Source organism: Zootoca vivipara, chromosome 15 (genome assembly GCF_963506605.1).
Source record: "Zootoca vivipara chromosome 15, rZooViv1.1, whole genome shotgun sequence".
Classification (NCBI taxonomy): domain Eukaryota; kingdom Metazoa; phylum Chordata; class Lepidosauria; order Squamata; family Lacertidae; genus Zootoca; species Zootoca vivipara.
In genome coordinates, this window is record NC_083290.1 from 14338323 (window position 1) to 14353131 (window position 14809).

At 47.7% G+C, this 14809-nt stretch overlaps 2 protein-coding genes and 1 non-coding gene across 5 annotated transcripts in view; 2 read left to right on the forward strand and 1 right to left on the reverse strand.

Annotated features, from left to right (window-relative positions):
• The first annotated feature begins 2671 nt into the window (after positions 1 to 2671).
• LOC118097441 (Z30 small nucleolar RNA) lies at positions 2672 to 2768 on the forward strand. Its single transcript, XR_004694047.1, has one exon. It is a non-coding gene; the product is annotated as a Z30 small nucleolar RNA (small nucleolar RNA).
• A 1914-nt stretch (positions 2769 to 4682) lies between these two features.
• On the reverse strand, positions 4683 to 9799 carry PEX12 (peroxisomal biogenesis factor 12). The gene is made up of 4 exons (XM_035140132.2): positions 9736 to 9799; positions 9030 to 9201; positions 7782 to 8344; positions 4683 to 6610 (listed from the first exon to the last, which is right to left on the reverse strand). Exons 2-4 carry the CDS (start codon positions 9153 to 9155, stop codon positions 6211 to 6213), a joined length of 1089 nt encoding a protein of 362 aa, XP_034996023.1. The 5' UTR covers positions 9156 to 9201; positions 9736 to 9799; the 3' UTR covers positions 4683 to 6210.
• A 339-nt stretch (positions 9800 to 10138) lies between these two features.
• The window catches only part of AP2B1 (adaptor related protein complex 2 subunit beta 1), a 63153-nt gene continuing 58482 nt past the window's right edge, over positions 10139 to 14809 (forward strand). For 2 of the 3 annotated variants that reach the window (XM_035139183.2, XM_035139185.2), the window contains exons 1-2: positions 10376 to 10525; positions 14071 to 14128. In XM_035139183.2, coding sequence (XP_034995074.1) covers positions 14092 to 14128 — 37 coding nt within the window. In that variant the 5' untranslated portion in view covers positions 10376 to 10525; positions 14071 to 14091. Of the gene's footprint in view, positions 10259 to 10375; positions 10526 to 14070; positions 14129 to 14809 lie in introns of those variants that run through there. The other variant, XM_035139184.2, reaches the window with a different exon arrangement.

Below are 14809 nucleotides of genomic sequence, written 5' to 3' on the forward strand. Positions count from 1 at the left end.
GAGAGAACAAAAAGCCAAGATTTCTTGGGATACTAACTGTTGCAGGCAGTACCAAATTTCTGCATGTGGTGGAATGTATCCAACCATTATCATAATCATAATTGCACTTGGTCACTTTTTTCACAAAATATAAACTCAAAGCAACTTGCAGTATAATGCAAAAACAATAATCTTCATAGAGCTGAAATGAAATAAAAGCTAAAAATATTGGTGCACATGAAAAGCTACATTAACAAATCCTACCCACTTAGAGGCCACAATGTCAACCAGGTTAAAAATTTGGCTCAAAAGTGTTTTGTTGCCTGGCACCTACATCTAGTCAGTGATGGCTTCAAGCATACCAGTGAAAAGACCCATTCTCATGTTGCTACCCTCCAGATCTCACTTGGAGATGGCGCACTGAGGGCCCTTTGAGGATGAATGCAGGTTCTGGGTAGGTATATAGAGGCAGGTATATTTTCATTGGCATGATCCTACACTTTGCCGATGGGAAATTTTTTACACATCACTTGGGAAGACAGGCGAACTAATATCAGTGTACTGGAAGAAGCAAAGATCACCAGTGTTGAAGCAATGATTCTTCAACATCAACTTCGTTGGACTGGTCATGTTGTGCGGATGCCTGATGATCGTCTTCCAAAGCAACTACTCTATTCCAAACTTAAAAATGGAAAGTGTAATGCTGGTTGTCAACAAAAGGGGTTTAAAGACTGTCTCAAGGCAAATCTAAAAAAATGTATAAACACTGACAACTGGGAAACACTGGCCTGCGAGCGCTCCAAGCGGAGAGCAGCCTTTACCAAAGGTGTCATGGGCTTTGAAGACACTCGATCTCAGGACACAAGGGAGAAACGTGCTAAGTGAAAGGCGCGCTTGGCAAATCCACACCGTGATCAACTCCCGCCCGGAAACCAATGTCCCCACTGTGGAAAGACGTGTGGATCCAGAATTGGCCTCCACAGTCACTTACAGACCCATTGTTAAAACCGTGTTTATGGAAGACAATCTTACTCGGATACAAGCAATCGCCAAAGAAGAAGAATAGAGGCAGTCCTTGTGGCATTGAGGTCCTGAACTCAATGAGACGGGGATGCCAGCAGCAACAGCAGCAGTAGCCCTGTGAGGTCCTAATCCAACTCTCCACCACGCCCTACCTGGTCTCTTATTTTCTTAAATCTTACCATCCCTGGCTACTAGCCTTGCTAGCTGGGGCGAATGGGATTAGGAGTCCATCAACATCTGGCGAGCCACATACGGCCCCCACCATATGAATCATAGAGCGAAAGGAGGAGGGCTCATTTTGCAGAGTGCCTGTGCCGCATCTGGCAGTCTTCGCATGGGAGCCCAAAGTGCTGCATGCGCGCCTATCCAACTCGTTTCCTCCCTCTACAGCTGTGGGCGTGGCCGGCGGGGATCCGAGAGGATGCTTTTGTCCCGCATGTCACCTGAGCTGTCGGGGAGCTGCCATTGGCTGAGAGGAGAGAGGGCTGAAGCCGCGGAAGCCACCTTTAGTTTGGGAGCAAGATGGCGACGAGGAAATTGAGCGGCAAGTAAGTGTTGCTTTAAACGTGCGTTTAAACGGCTTATCTCGCACCCCAAAGTTCCACATTTATTCCTGCATGTTGTTAACCGGTTGCATGGCAATCCTGTGCTTTTTCACTGATAAGTAAGCCTCGTTCGGTTTAATGGTTGCTTTCTCCTAAGTAAGGGAGGCTAAAATTTGGCTGTGTATGTCTCCTCGGAAGTAAGCCCCGTTGAGTGCACTAGGTCCTAGGACCTACTCCTAGGCAAGGAAGTGTAGGATTTCAGCCTGTGAAAGCCCCACTAAATTCAGTCCCCATCGCATTGCAGCGGGTTTGGACTGGATGGTCCTTCGAGGTCCTTTCCAACTGCAATCTATATTTCAATAGCTTAGTCAGAAAGTCCAACGGCTTATTATTTCGTTTAATTGGTCTGCTGCAGTTTGGTTTCAGATACGGTGCTTTAGAATGATAGTTTTCATTACGCCTTTGGGACTGGTTGCATTTTTCCCCTACCTAATTATCCTAGGGGTCCCGTGGGTGAGACAGAGAGAGCGCAAATGGAAGGAGAAAGAAGATGTTCAGTACTAGACCTTAGCTGAGTGTAGGTCAGTTCCAGTTGCATTGTAAATCCTATGAAGGTGTATGCAATTTAAATTGTGCATTTTTCACTGCAAAAGGTTGGGAGGCACTGATTGGGGTGTGCTATTTATGGCCTAAGCCACTGTGAGAACAGAATGCTGGACTACCGGTAGAAGGGCTCTGTTTTAGCCTGATCAGCTACCGGGCTCTTCCTTTGCTCTTATAATTGTCTGTCCATATCATTTAACTTTTCTGAGGGAAATCTGGCAAGTTTTTTTTTTAAAACCAACCCTCTGTTGCCTCATTTGCAGTATCTCAGCAATGTTTCAGAGCCAAGCTGAGGAACCATGCAGACAGTTCTTAAGACCTGCACACACTTCTTAAGTTAAGAAGGCCCTGATTTAACTAGGAATGTAGAATGCTGCTTCATTGTGAACCAGACTATCTTCACGGTGTGGCAGTTGCTCTCCAGGATTTTAAGCAGGGTTCTCTCCTGTCCTGATCTGGAGATGCTGGGGATTGAACCTGAAACCTTCTGCACGCAAGGGGTTGCCTGTAAAATATGCCAGAGGCAATGATGAGTGAAGTATAGTCTGAACTGGTATTGCCACAACTTCTGGTTTGGCTCTGACCAGGACATGATCACGTAATCTTCTCTCTGAGCGGATTTTGGCTGTCTGCATACAGGTGATCTGCTCTCCTTGGCTTTGCAAGTGCAAAAATCCCACTGCTCAATGTGGCTTTTGTATTGGAGATTGCTGATATCAAAACAAAACACCTTAATGTTGTCTGGAAGTTAAGTCCAATTGAATTTAGTGGGGGGCTTACTCCAGAGTAGCTATACAATCTGGAGAATTAGCATCTAGTGATTGCAGTGTGGAACTGTGGAGGGGGGAGGGCAGAAAGTTTTGAATTAAAATGTCCAATGTCCTACGTGATCTGGTGTTTATTTTCCAGGTCTAAGCAAAAATAAATAAATAAATAAATAAATAAAATAGTAATCCTAAACATGCATCTTTACTTCAAACTAAATCATGGGGCCTGCTGCCTAGTAAGCAAAGCACACTGAATGTGAATTAAATGTTCTAAGTAAAAAAAAAGATCATATGTTTTCTTAGATATTATTTTTATTGGAATTCTTAGTAAATAAGAAATTCTAAGTAAATTTTATTGGAATTCTAAGAAAATATTTTAAGGCATCTAAATACTTTAAGAACCTGCAGTTGTGAACATGGTGTTTTCAAGGTCAAGGAATCTGAAAAACCAGGATGATTTATACATTTGTGTATATAAAAAACTGAGTCTATGACCTAGGAGACCAGGGTTCAAATCCCTGCTCAGCCATGAACCTCACTGGTTAACCTTTGGCCAGTGCCTGCCTCTCAGCCTAACCTACCTCACAGGGTCGTTGTAGGACTTGGGGAAGGGGAGACCCATGTATACACCTTGAGTTCCATGCAGAAATGCAATGAATAAACACAGTGCACAACTTTATCTCAGCATAGCTTAACCATTTTATGTTAGTTTGGACCCCCTTTCCTGTAACCTGATACCCTCCAAACGATTTGGACTACAACTCCCATGAGCCGGAAGGGCAAAGCTGGGGTTGAGGAAGAGTCCAAAATGGCAGTGGTGGCTTGGGATGATGGGAATTGTAGTGTAAAACATTATTTGTCTTGTATGTTTTTTGGATTGCATTCGCTTGAACGTTTTAACAGGGACATCTGCTTCCATATCTTGCAGGTAATGGTCTTCTGTTCCTGCTGATGCATAGAAGAGGAGGTGGTGATGACGATGATGGTGTGGGAGGTTCGCCCACCAAGTGCCATGCTCCTGAAGGGGAGCCCTTGGAGGAGAATCCCTCCTAGCAGAGTCCTGCTCTGACCCTCGCCCTCCCTCACCGTCATTTGCCATGGCTTATGGTGGGGCTGACCAACAAGGTGCTGCCATGGTATTGCTGGGTTACTTGCCACACTAGCTGGGGCCGAGGGGAGCTGCAGTCAACAGTTGGCCATCCTAGGGCCCATCTGCGCCATACATTTAAAGCAGTGTCATAGCCCTTCCTCCAAAGCACCCTGGGAGCTGTGGCTTGCTAAGGCTGCCGAGTTGCTAGGAGACCCTGGTTCCCCTTACAAAGCTCCAGTTTCGTTGGGAAGAGGCATTGATAAACCAGACGTCGTAGCTACGTGAGGGGAATAGGGATCCCCTAAGACAGGCATGGCCAAACTTGGCCCTCCAGCTGTTTTGGGACTACAACTCCCATCATCCCTAGCTAACAGGACCAGTGGTCAGGGATGATGGGAATTGTAGTCCCAAAACAGCTCTAGGGCCAAGTTTGGCCATGCCTGCCCTAAGAACTCTCCGCACCCTTGCTCCAGCATCTAGGTCAGGGGTCCCCAAACTACGGCCCCCGGGCCGGATGCGGCCCAATCGGCCTCCCAATCCGGCCCGCGACGACCCCTGCCGCCCGCTGCCGCCGCCCGCTCTTACGGCGCGTGGCGCAGCGACGATCTTAAAAATCGGCAAAAAATCGCCGAAAATCCTTTGTGCGCATGAGTATGGGCCTCTCCCGACCCAGAAGAGGTCATTTCCGATGCACTTCCGGGTCGGGGGAGGCCCATACGCATGCGCACAAGTGATTTTCGGCGATTTTTTCCCGACCGTGTGCGTGTGCGCATGCGCACGGGCGCGCACTCCCCCGCCCTCCAGCCCGCTGCGCGCGCACTCCCCTACCCTCCGGCCCGCCGCGCGGTAAGTCTGGGGACCCCTGATCTAGGTTGTGTGTTCCTGTATTGCATCACAGGTTGTGCGTTCCTGTATTGCATCACAGGTTGTGCGTTCCTGTATTGCTCACCAGAGCCAGGCCCTGACTTCTGAGAGTTCTCTAGTTGGGGCTTCTCCAGCTCCTTGGCTGAAAGAGCAATTTCACCATGCAGGTCTCATCTGAGCACCTGTTCCATCAGGCTGCTGGGGACGGATGGGAATGAAGGGGCTCTACATCCAACTACTGAAAGCTCCTCTTCCCATTGGAAGCTTTCTGTTCCAGCTGATCATGGTGAGAAACCTTTGACTAAGGCGAGTGCTTTCCCATCCTCTTCCCTCCTAAACCCCCTTTCCTTTTGTGTCACGCCTTTTATATTGCAAGTCGGCAGGCAGGGGACTGTCTTACCAGTAAACTCTGCTGGGAGCCTTTTTTTTTTTGCTAAAGAGCGGGAGATTTATTTATTTTTAACCTAAAACAATAAATAAATTGTTCTCTGTCATGACCAAATTGGATGTTGTGACTCTAACTTAGCAAGCACATTTTTGTTTTTTATGTAAATAGCAGCCGGGGGGGGGGGGGGGAGCCAAAGCGGCCTCAGGAACACAGCAGATGGTGGTAGGGAGGAAAGGGTTAATGGCCCATAAACACTGCCCCTGGGAAGCTGTAAACCGATTTCCTTTCAAATGCAAATACAGTGGTACCTTGCTGGTCTGAACAAAGTGAGTGTTCCAGTTTGCGAACGTTTTTTTCAGAAGCTGAATGTCTGACGCAGCTTCCGATTGAGTGCAGGAAGCTCCTGCAGCCAATCGGAAGCCGCACCTTGGTTTCTGAAGCGTTTCGGGAGACAAACAGACTCCCGGAATGGATTAAATTCGAGAACTAAGGTACCACTGTAGCAGTTTCGGATTAGATTTGTCAGGGCTTTGGAAGGGACACATGCTTTGATACCCATCACAGCCTAATTTTTTCCAGGGGGAAATTAGCTGAGCAACATATCCAGTAGGAAAGTTGAGGCACACCACACTCTGCACAGGAAGCCTTCTGGATTCTCATATATGGGAGCCTGCAGTGGAGGTGTGCCTTCATTTACTGAAAGGAAGAAGGCAAAGCAGGCTTATCTCTCTAGTTCTCTCACTCAGCTTCTAGGAGAAATAAATTGAACGAGATAACCAGAGAGTTCTCAACAGTCAGAGCCTGCCTGCTTCTCCTACGGTAGCCAAGCTCACAGAGACCACCAACATCACGGGATGCCTGCATAGCAGATAAATTTCATGTGTGTACAAGAGAATCACGTACCCCACCCAGCCGTGTGGTGCCTGAGACAGAGGGTGCGGGCCACCCCCATCAGTTTTCAGGGGTGTACAGTTTGACAAGGTGCTGGAGTTCCGTGGCGTAGCCTGTGACAGGACACCGCTGGTGCCGCTTCACGTAGTTGTAGGCGCAGCGGTAGCAGAAGACGAAGCCGGAGGTGGAGAGGGCCGTGTCGTTGGCGCGGATTTTGCGGCAAAGCGGGCAGACGGTCTTGAGCTTCGGCAAGAGCGGGGAGCCTGCCCTGCGCTCCAGGTGGACGGGCGGCGGAGGGGTGGGCAGAGCTGTCAGGGACTTGATGGACTCCTGGTTCTCAGACGAGTACCACCATTCCAAGAACTGGAGAAAGAAGACGCCCACGGAGAGCCCGGTGGAGAGGGAGAAGGCCAGGCCGCCCAAGGCTTTTTTGGCGGCAGACTGTAGCTGCCGTTTCAAGCTGTGAGAGAAAAGACAGATAAAAAAAGAGCACGGAGTGAAGGCATCTTCTCTGCTGCCTGCTGACCACTGTAGTCAATATCTTGGGGCTGGATTGATGCAATGCAGTCTTTGTGGGGCTGCCCTGGGGCCTGGATTGGAGGCTCCAGCTGGTGCTGAATGCGGAGGCCAGACTGCTGATGACATTGGGCTGAGAAAATTTGACACTATTGCTAACTGTCTCTGCCGGCTGCCCATCTGCTATGGGCAGGTGCTTCTCTTAATTTGCAGAGCCCTGAACCACTTTGGGCAGGGTACCTCAGAGATTGCCTGAATCCTTATATTCCAGCTCGGTCACTGAGCTCATCTGCAGGAGCGGAGTGGGTTCCTCGAGTTAGAATCATAGAATTGTAGGTTGGAAGGGACCCTAAGGATCATCTAGTCCAACCCCCTGCAATGCAGGAATATGCAGCTGTTCCATATAGGGATCGATCCTGCAAGCTTGGCATTATCAGCACCACGCTCTAACCAACTGAGCTATCCAGGTTGGTGAGGCTCATTTGACAACAGGAAGAAACCGAGTCTTTAGTGTCATCTGCCCAAAACTCAGGAATCTTCTGCCAATGGAGACTCAGCAGACACCTTCTGTGCCAGCTTTTAAACTGCCTGCTGAAAACTTTTCTATTCTCAAATATAGGCAATTAAGGATAGATCGGTTACCTGATTTCCTATTTCAATTTTTAAAATTTGGACTTTATTCTACTGTTCTATGCACAATTAGTCTTACCACCTTAGAATTGTAGAGTTGGAACGGACAACAAGGGTCAGCTACTCCAACCTCCTGCAATGCAGGGATCTTTTGCCCAATTGCTGTAGACTGCTCCAGTATTTTGGTGTGAGGCTCTGGCAGGGTCGTAGAGCCCTCCCATCTTCTTTCTAAAGCTGGAAAAACATTAGGCTTTGGGAAAGAGGTGGGCGGAACCTAGGATCTTGCCAGAGCCATCACAACTCCTTCCCAAAACCCAACACCAACACTTGCATACCTGGCTTTGGGAAGGCAGCACAAGGGCTGCGGGTGTCAGATGTTGCTGAGGGCCGCCAAAATAGGCTGCATGCGTGCTGGACTGCCCTGGTCCATACAGATGGTTTGGCTGTCCTTATGCCCCTGACAGAGCTTGCCCATTTCAACTCACCTTCCTGCTGGCTGTGGGCTTCCGCTCCCGGCCGCTGCCTTCTTCTCTAAGGCTTGCACATCTTCCGCCGTGAGCCTGACCAGCTGGACGCCAGCCAGCATCAGCATGGGCGAGTGGTGCCGGGACTTCCCCAGGACGTAGCAGAGCTGCTGGACCAGGAACCAGCCCTCCCAAGCCAAATTCACAAAGGGGTAAGCGGCCAGGAAGGCCCTGTAGAACCGCTTCCAGGACGACGATGGCGGGTGGATGGAGTAATCGTCCTCCTCCTGGAGGCGGGAAACCAGCGCCTCCAGTTTGGTCCTCAGGTAGGGGACGAGGACCAGCAGGCAGAGGGATTTCCAGTGAGGCCTACACGGCAACCCGGCAGTGACTGACCGTCTCTCTCTGGGTTTGCTGCCCCCGTGCCTTAGCACCTCTCTCTTCAAGCTGTAGAAATTCTCAGCGAAAGAGGCGCTGCACCTTGAGAGGAAGTGATGCTGGAGGTGCAGATCCAGGAGGGTGTAGATTTCGTCAAACCAGCGCCACAGGAAGCCGTAACGGCCAGGGTTGGATTCAGCCAGCACCTGCCACAAGAGAAAGCAAGGCCTAAGTAAGGGGTAGGAAGTCTCTCCCCACCCCCCTCCACCCCTGATGAAAGCTGCATTTTCTCAGGGGTAATTCTCAGCCCCAGCCAGCATGGCAGGCACTTGTTTGCGGAAGGCTGCTGTAGACAATCCTGAGCTAGATGGAACAATGGTATTAAGAGCCCTTCTGGACCAGGTCAAAGGCCCATTGAGTCCAGTATCCTGTTCTCCCCGTGACCAAACAGATGCCCCTTTGCAAAAGCCTGCAAGTATGCAAGGTAAAACACAGCTTCCTAGGTTCTCCTGAGCTGCTTACTAAGTTATTTCACTTAACAAAATTTATATACAGTATATTGTTTGATTGAAGCTGTTTATAAAAATATAAAGCATAATTACTGAGAAGCAGGTATATAAAAATATTAAATGGTTGATTGAAATCAGCAGTAGCTATAGGTTGAACATATAAAAATGTGAAAATGTTTTTTGAAAAAAAACATTTTGAAAAATGTATTGATTTTGCCATAGCTCGCAATCGCCATCTAGTGTCACATTTGCATAATGCACTTTACAATACACTTAAAACGTTTTATTTGCAGCCATCTTTGGCTGGTCCTGCAAGCAGTGGGCTTTCTTGCTGAATGCCACTCAGCAGTGTGGAATGCCGCCCACGGGGCATTTTTGTTACCTTGGCCACATGTTGCAGTGCGGGCCTTACGGCTGACATCAAGCTGTCTTGGGCAACGACCTCAAAGATGGACGGCCTGTCCTCATAGATGGAGGCTGCAGTGAGGTGAGCCCCACGCTCTGCCATGGTGTCTTCTGGGATGGAAAATCAGGATTGCTGGTGAAATCTTACGCTAATGGAAAAACAAGAAAAATGGTTACCGTAGGCTGCCATTAATAGGGTGCACAAAGCTTCTGGATTTGGCGGGGGTGTTAGGGCCATTCACCTTTCGGTGTGCAATCCTAAAGCCTATTGCTTTGGACTTGATGAAGCACCGCAAGCTTCTAGCCTTCAGGAATTGGAATGAGGCTTCGGAAAAGTTAAGGCTGGGAAATGACAGCACCTGCACTTGGGAGGAAGGTCTCTAGTTCAAGCTCTGGTGGCATCTCCATATAGGATGGGGAGAGACTCCAGAGGGCTATTGCTGCCAGTCAGTGTAGGCAATACTGAGCTATGCAGAGCAATGGCCGGACTCTGCATGAGACTGCTTCCTATGTGCCCCCATCACCACCCACCCCTCGGGAGAAGGAAAGGCAAATTGGCTGGGGCTACTCAGCCAGATAGGCGGGGTGTACATATTATTATTATTATTATTATTAGGAGCAGGGGTGGGCTGGGGTCTTCCCTTTCTTCCCCTCCCTTCCCCGCGCTTCCCTCTTAGCACAACCTCAGATCCTCCTGCACTCCATGGGTCTCCTTCTCTCCTGGGCCAAATGTGAGCCCGGAAGTAGCTCAGGGCAAGCCAATTGTTCTAGCCTTTCTTCCTCATCTCTATGGTAAGGTAGAGTTAGGAAGGGGCTAAGGCACAAGGCATCTTATTTTGTTGCATGTTAATTAATATACTGTATAAATAATGTATAATATAGCAACCAATATAAATATATAATAAAAAAATAATGATTTTTTTACTAAATATAAAAAATGCGTATTGACACACACGCACAGATATATGCAAAAAAGAAGATTTTATTCATATATAAAATAGAACATTTTTCAGGAAGTAGTATGATAAGGGGGTGGAACTTTCTGCAGTAGCCGGAAACCCGCTATTGCCGGTGGGAGAAGGTAAAGCGTCTCCGCCCTAGCTTTCATCATCTTCGTGGTTCAAAAAACCCCGCATTTATATCTTCTTTGAGGGGCATAATGAGCGGCCTTTAAAAAAGAAAAGAAACGCACAAGTGTGGTGTCAGGTATGTACATGGGCCACTCATTCCTACCTATATCTATGTCCTTCCGGCCGGAAGTGAGCGTGGGCCGACCTAGGCCCCTCAAGTTCTTTGGCCAGGGGACGCTCTAGGCGAGAAGGCGTGGCGGGGACGGGTGGTTGGTCCTCCGAGACATCCCGGTTTCCGGCCGCCTCCCCAGCCGAGCTGCTTGTGGATTCTCCGCGGCCGTTGCTGCCCCCCCCCCCCGCCGCCAGCGAAAGAGGCACTCGAGGACCCGCCTCCCCCTTGCAGGTGAGTCGGGGGGAGGGGCACTTCGGTGTTGCCCCGCCCCTCGGGGGAAATTGGGGGGGTCTCGTAACGGGGAGGGGGGGAGACGGATACCTCTGTTTTGGGCTGGGCGAGAGGAAATAGGGGAGGGGCACATCCCTTCTCCTTTCCGAAAAAAGGGGGCAGCATCCATTTGGGGATGCTAGGCTTGGGGGAGCCCTCTGTTGTTTGTTGAGGGGGGAGGGCAGGAATTGGGGCTCCCTCCAAGGAGGGGCTTGAGGTGGGGTGGGGGAGGGGCATGCCTTTCAGGAGGGGGGGGCGATGCGTGCACCTCCCCCAGACTAGAAGGATTCTTTATCTTCCCCCTACCCCAAGGTTGTGCGGGGTGGGGCTGGGCTTGGCAGTAATATTATTACTGCCATTATTGCTTTTACTACTACTATTATTATTATGGAGCAAGGTGAAGGGCCTTGGCAGTGTTATTAATATTAGTAATAACAACAGTGTAATTTGTTTAATCATTTGTTAATCTGAGTATTTATTTAGATTTTTTGTACCCAGCTCTAAAGGCGGCCAGAGTGGCTTGCTTACAGTCTGTACGGTGTGTGCAATATTGCAAGTTGTCCCCGCAGTGGGGCAGCATGTGGGGGGCAAGCGATCATGGAGCACCCCAGTGAATGAAGAAAGGCATTTGGAGTTGGTTGTGGTGGGAGGCTGGAGAAAATGAAGGATGGGCTTGTTTGGAGTGAAGGAATGGGGGGACCTGGGGTTTGGGGGGAACTCCAGGGGGGTTTCTACAGCGGTGATTGCTTGAAAAATAGGTACCCTTCCCCTTTTCACTGGTGCAGGTGGAGAGAGGAAAAGTGGGAATTGGCCCTGGTCTTATGAATGGAGGCAGGGCTGGGTCAGGTCAGAGACAACCTTCTCGGGGTGGAGAGTGTCTTGGCGGTTTGGTATAAATGAGCATAAAATGGAATATTGGAGAGGGTTGAAATTGGTCAAGATTCCGGCATGGGATGGAGGCAGATTCTGTCCTCTTTTTATGTTGTTGTTGTTGTTTAGTCGTTTAGTCATGTCCGACTCTTCGTGACCCCATGGACCATAGCACGCCAGGCACTCCTGTCTTGCACTGCCTCTTTTTATATCGCCTCCTAAACCTGCCTCTTTCTCTCCTCACTCTGCTGCCTTTTGGGGGTTTGGAAACTGGGCTCGGGTAGTGCCCCCTCAATGCAAAGTTCAATTGAGACTTCCACTCTTTCTTGTTGGGTCTCTCATCCCAAATCTTTGTAACTCACTGGATTCAGATTTCCAGGTTGGAAGGGGTGTTCAGAGTCTGAGAGAGAGAGAGAGCATACCAGATCATCCTCGTATCATTTAATTTGAATAGGTCCCAAACTAAACTAAAGAGGAAAAGCTTAGAGCAGATTCAAATGTTTTTCAGGGGAGAGCTCCCCCCCCCCAGTTTAGCCAGAAGGGCTGGAGAAGCTCAATTTTTGGAGTGGTGGCCTGGATTTTTAACCTGGGCCAGAAATAAGACTTTTTGCCCTGGAAATCCCTCCTTTTTGGATACTGGAAATATATGCAGAGGGCAAAGCAATTTGCAGTTTCTCAGAGGGCAGTCTGCCCCTTTATACATGCTAGGACTAGGACCAGGATCTGATGAGGCCTTGGGAAATCTATTCTGCATCCTTTATACCAACATTTTTGAATCTTACACAATTAAAGATTTGTCCTGTTACAACATGGATTTGTATCCAAGACTCCTTGAATCCCCCCCCTTAAATTTGAATGCATCACTGTCAAAATTCTGCATCAGTGTCAGATTGCGATTTTGACCCCTGGCCTTGTACCATACCTAGAGAAATAGATCAGATTTCTTCATGCTGTTATCAGGATCTTAATTTCTGGTCTTTTCTGTGCCAGGTTCACTCACCCTGTTCATTTTAATTCTGCTTTAAATCCAGGTTCCTTTAAGTCTTGTAATTATCATTAGTATTTACTTCCTGCTATTGCTTTTTGATTATTGAAATCATGGTATATATTGTACTTTTTAGCACTGTTTGTTGCTTTGTAAGCAGCCCAGGTAATATTTAGGCCTATATAAATTCAATAAACAAAAGTAGATTTCCAGTAAAGGGTATCCCCTCCTCACAGTTCCCAGGAATTTGGTTTGGCGTGATAGGTCATTAGATGCTCCCCACCTGCCAAAATCACTTTTGGGTCTATCAGATCTTGGTTCCTAGAAAAATGCACTGGCACCGGCGAGGCACCCCTCCTGCATAGACTGCTATGGGATGGCTAGATGACTCTATGAGAGGTCTTTCAACTGTCCCTGGTTTTAAAAACTCGCTCAGGCATCTCTCCCTGGTAATTTTACCCAGGGATGGGAAAAACATCTGCAATCTTGAAATGCCAGCATCCTGCCTTATTGTTGTCAATTAGATTTCTGTCTAATTTCTATCTATCTTCCAGCAGAGATTCAGCAGGTGCCCTTGCTTTTAACTTTCAGGAGTCTCTGGAATAGGTGTGTGTGTGTGTGCCAGCAGGCTATGCAGTTGTTTAAAAATATTTTTATTCAGCCAGTCATTTTAATTATTGTTTTGTACTGCTTTGGATGAGTTTTTTCTTTTTTAGTTCCTCTTTGTACAAAATTTATACATACCGCTTGATTGTAGTAAAACGTCTAAGTGGTTTACAAACAATATTTAATTTGCCAAGAAAAAACAGGTAAAAATGTTTTAAAATAATTAAAATTAATGGTGAAAGAGATTAAAACACATCTCCTATGTGTCTGGAAAGACCTACCTACCTCAACAATTTCATTTTAAACAGGCAGCCTACCTGATGTCGATAGATAGGAATTTCTGAAGTGTTGGTGCGACCACACTGGAAGATCGATTGCTTACTATGTTTAAAATCATTTTTATTTAATACAAATTTTATATTGCTCTATGCCACCTGATATTTTATGAGATGGCGGTGTGTGTGTGTGTGTATGCATGTTTGTAAGTATATATGTATATATGTAGGGCAGGATTTGAATGCAAAAAAAAAAAGAATGAATGAATAACATGACAGCGCCCAATCTTATGGAAAGACTGGGCAAAAAGGTGACTTGTAGTTACGAGACTCTACTTATCTCTTATTGAAAGTTGATTTATGGATATGGGTGGATTTCTGTGTGACGTTAGATTGACCTTTTGTGAATATAGGATTAAAAATGGAGAAACAGGATACCTCTCTGACAGGTGCTAGAAAAAAGCAGGAGATGTCTTTGAGAGCCGCCCAGGATCTTCCAGTGGGTTGCTGTTGATAAAAGTGCTCTTAGATGGACTTCTGATCTGACCCAGGAGAGTTTTTCTTTAATGCTTCAAACTGATAACTTAAAGTTCCCTCTTACCTAATTCTCAAAGCAGCCGGAAGAGTATAAGGCCTAATTCTTAAATGTATTTTGATAATTGTATTGTGTCCGCTCTTCTCTACAGAACTATTTTGTACCATTTTATGTAAACGGCATAGGGTATCATTATTATTAAGCATTAAAATATTGCTATATTGTTTGTTTCCAGGTGTGATAAGAACTTGAAATCATGACGGACTCCAAATATTTCACCACCAATAAAAAAGGTTAGATTCCACTCATTCATGTGATGTTGCAGCTTGTTTCTAGAGATACCTGGTGTGAGGGACAGGGGATATCGCGAAGTCCCTCCCCTCCTGAGTTCCAGCCCATCCCCGAGCGCAGGGGAAAGCAGGGAGAGCTCCGTCTCAAGTGGGGAAGCAGGAAGTGGGGTCCAAGGCTCAGGCAGGGTAGCGGAGCCATCGTCCCAGGTGGGACAGGAAGAGGGAAGAAAGGGGGGCAGACCTATTCCCCCAACTCCGGAACTGCACCGAAAACGTAGGGGGAAGAGGCTGGGTCTCCCCAAGTTATTATGTTGGAGAAAAACGCGCCAAACGCCACTCGGAGGTTCTGATTCTAGCGGATAAGATGTGTCTCTGTAAATAGCACTGCCTTCAGCACTGTAAATACGCAGCACCAATAAAAAGATAAAATGCAGAGCGGTGTAGAGTCGTTACTCTGAAGTAGCCCGCTCCGGCCACTGTGACACCTGGGTTGGGGTGGGGGGAGGATTTGGGAATGATGCAGATGTGGTTCAAAAGCCTAGGCAGCATGCTAGATCACATGGAGGCTCTTCCTTCCATGCCAACTCTCTTTCCACTGGCTTTGGGGGAAAGGCATTGGCAGCCATCCTATAAAACCATTGCTGAGTCCAGTGTCTGCAGAATATTAGGTTTTGCTGAATCAGT

Bases quoted from the DNA above. Each gene is read 5' to 3' on its own strand.
- PEX12 (XM_035140132.2), bottom strand. From the start codon at position 9,155: ATGGCAGAGCGTGGGGCTCACCTCACTGCAGCCTCCATCTATGAGGAC. The intron at 8,345-9,029 runs GTAACAAAAATG...CTCTTGTGGCAG, and splicing joins CACTGCAACATGTGGCCAAG to GTGCTGGCTGAATCCAACCC. The intron at 6,611-7,781 runs GTGAGTTGAAAT...TTTCTCTCACAG, and splicing joins AGCCCACAGCCAGCAGGAAG to CTTGAAACGGCAGCTACAGT.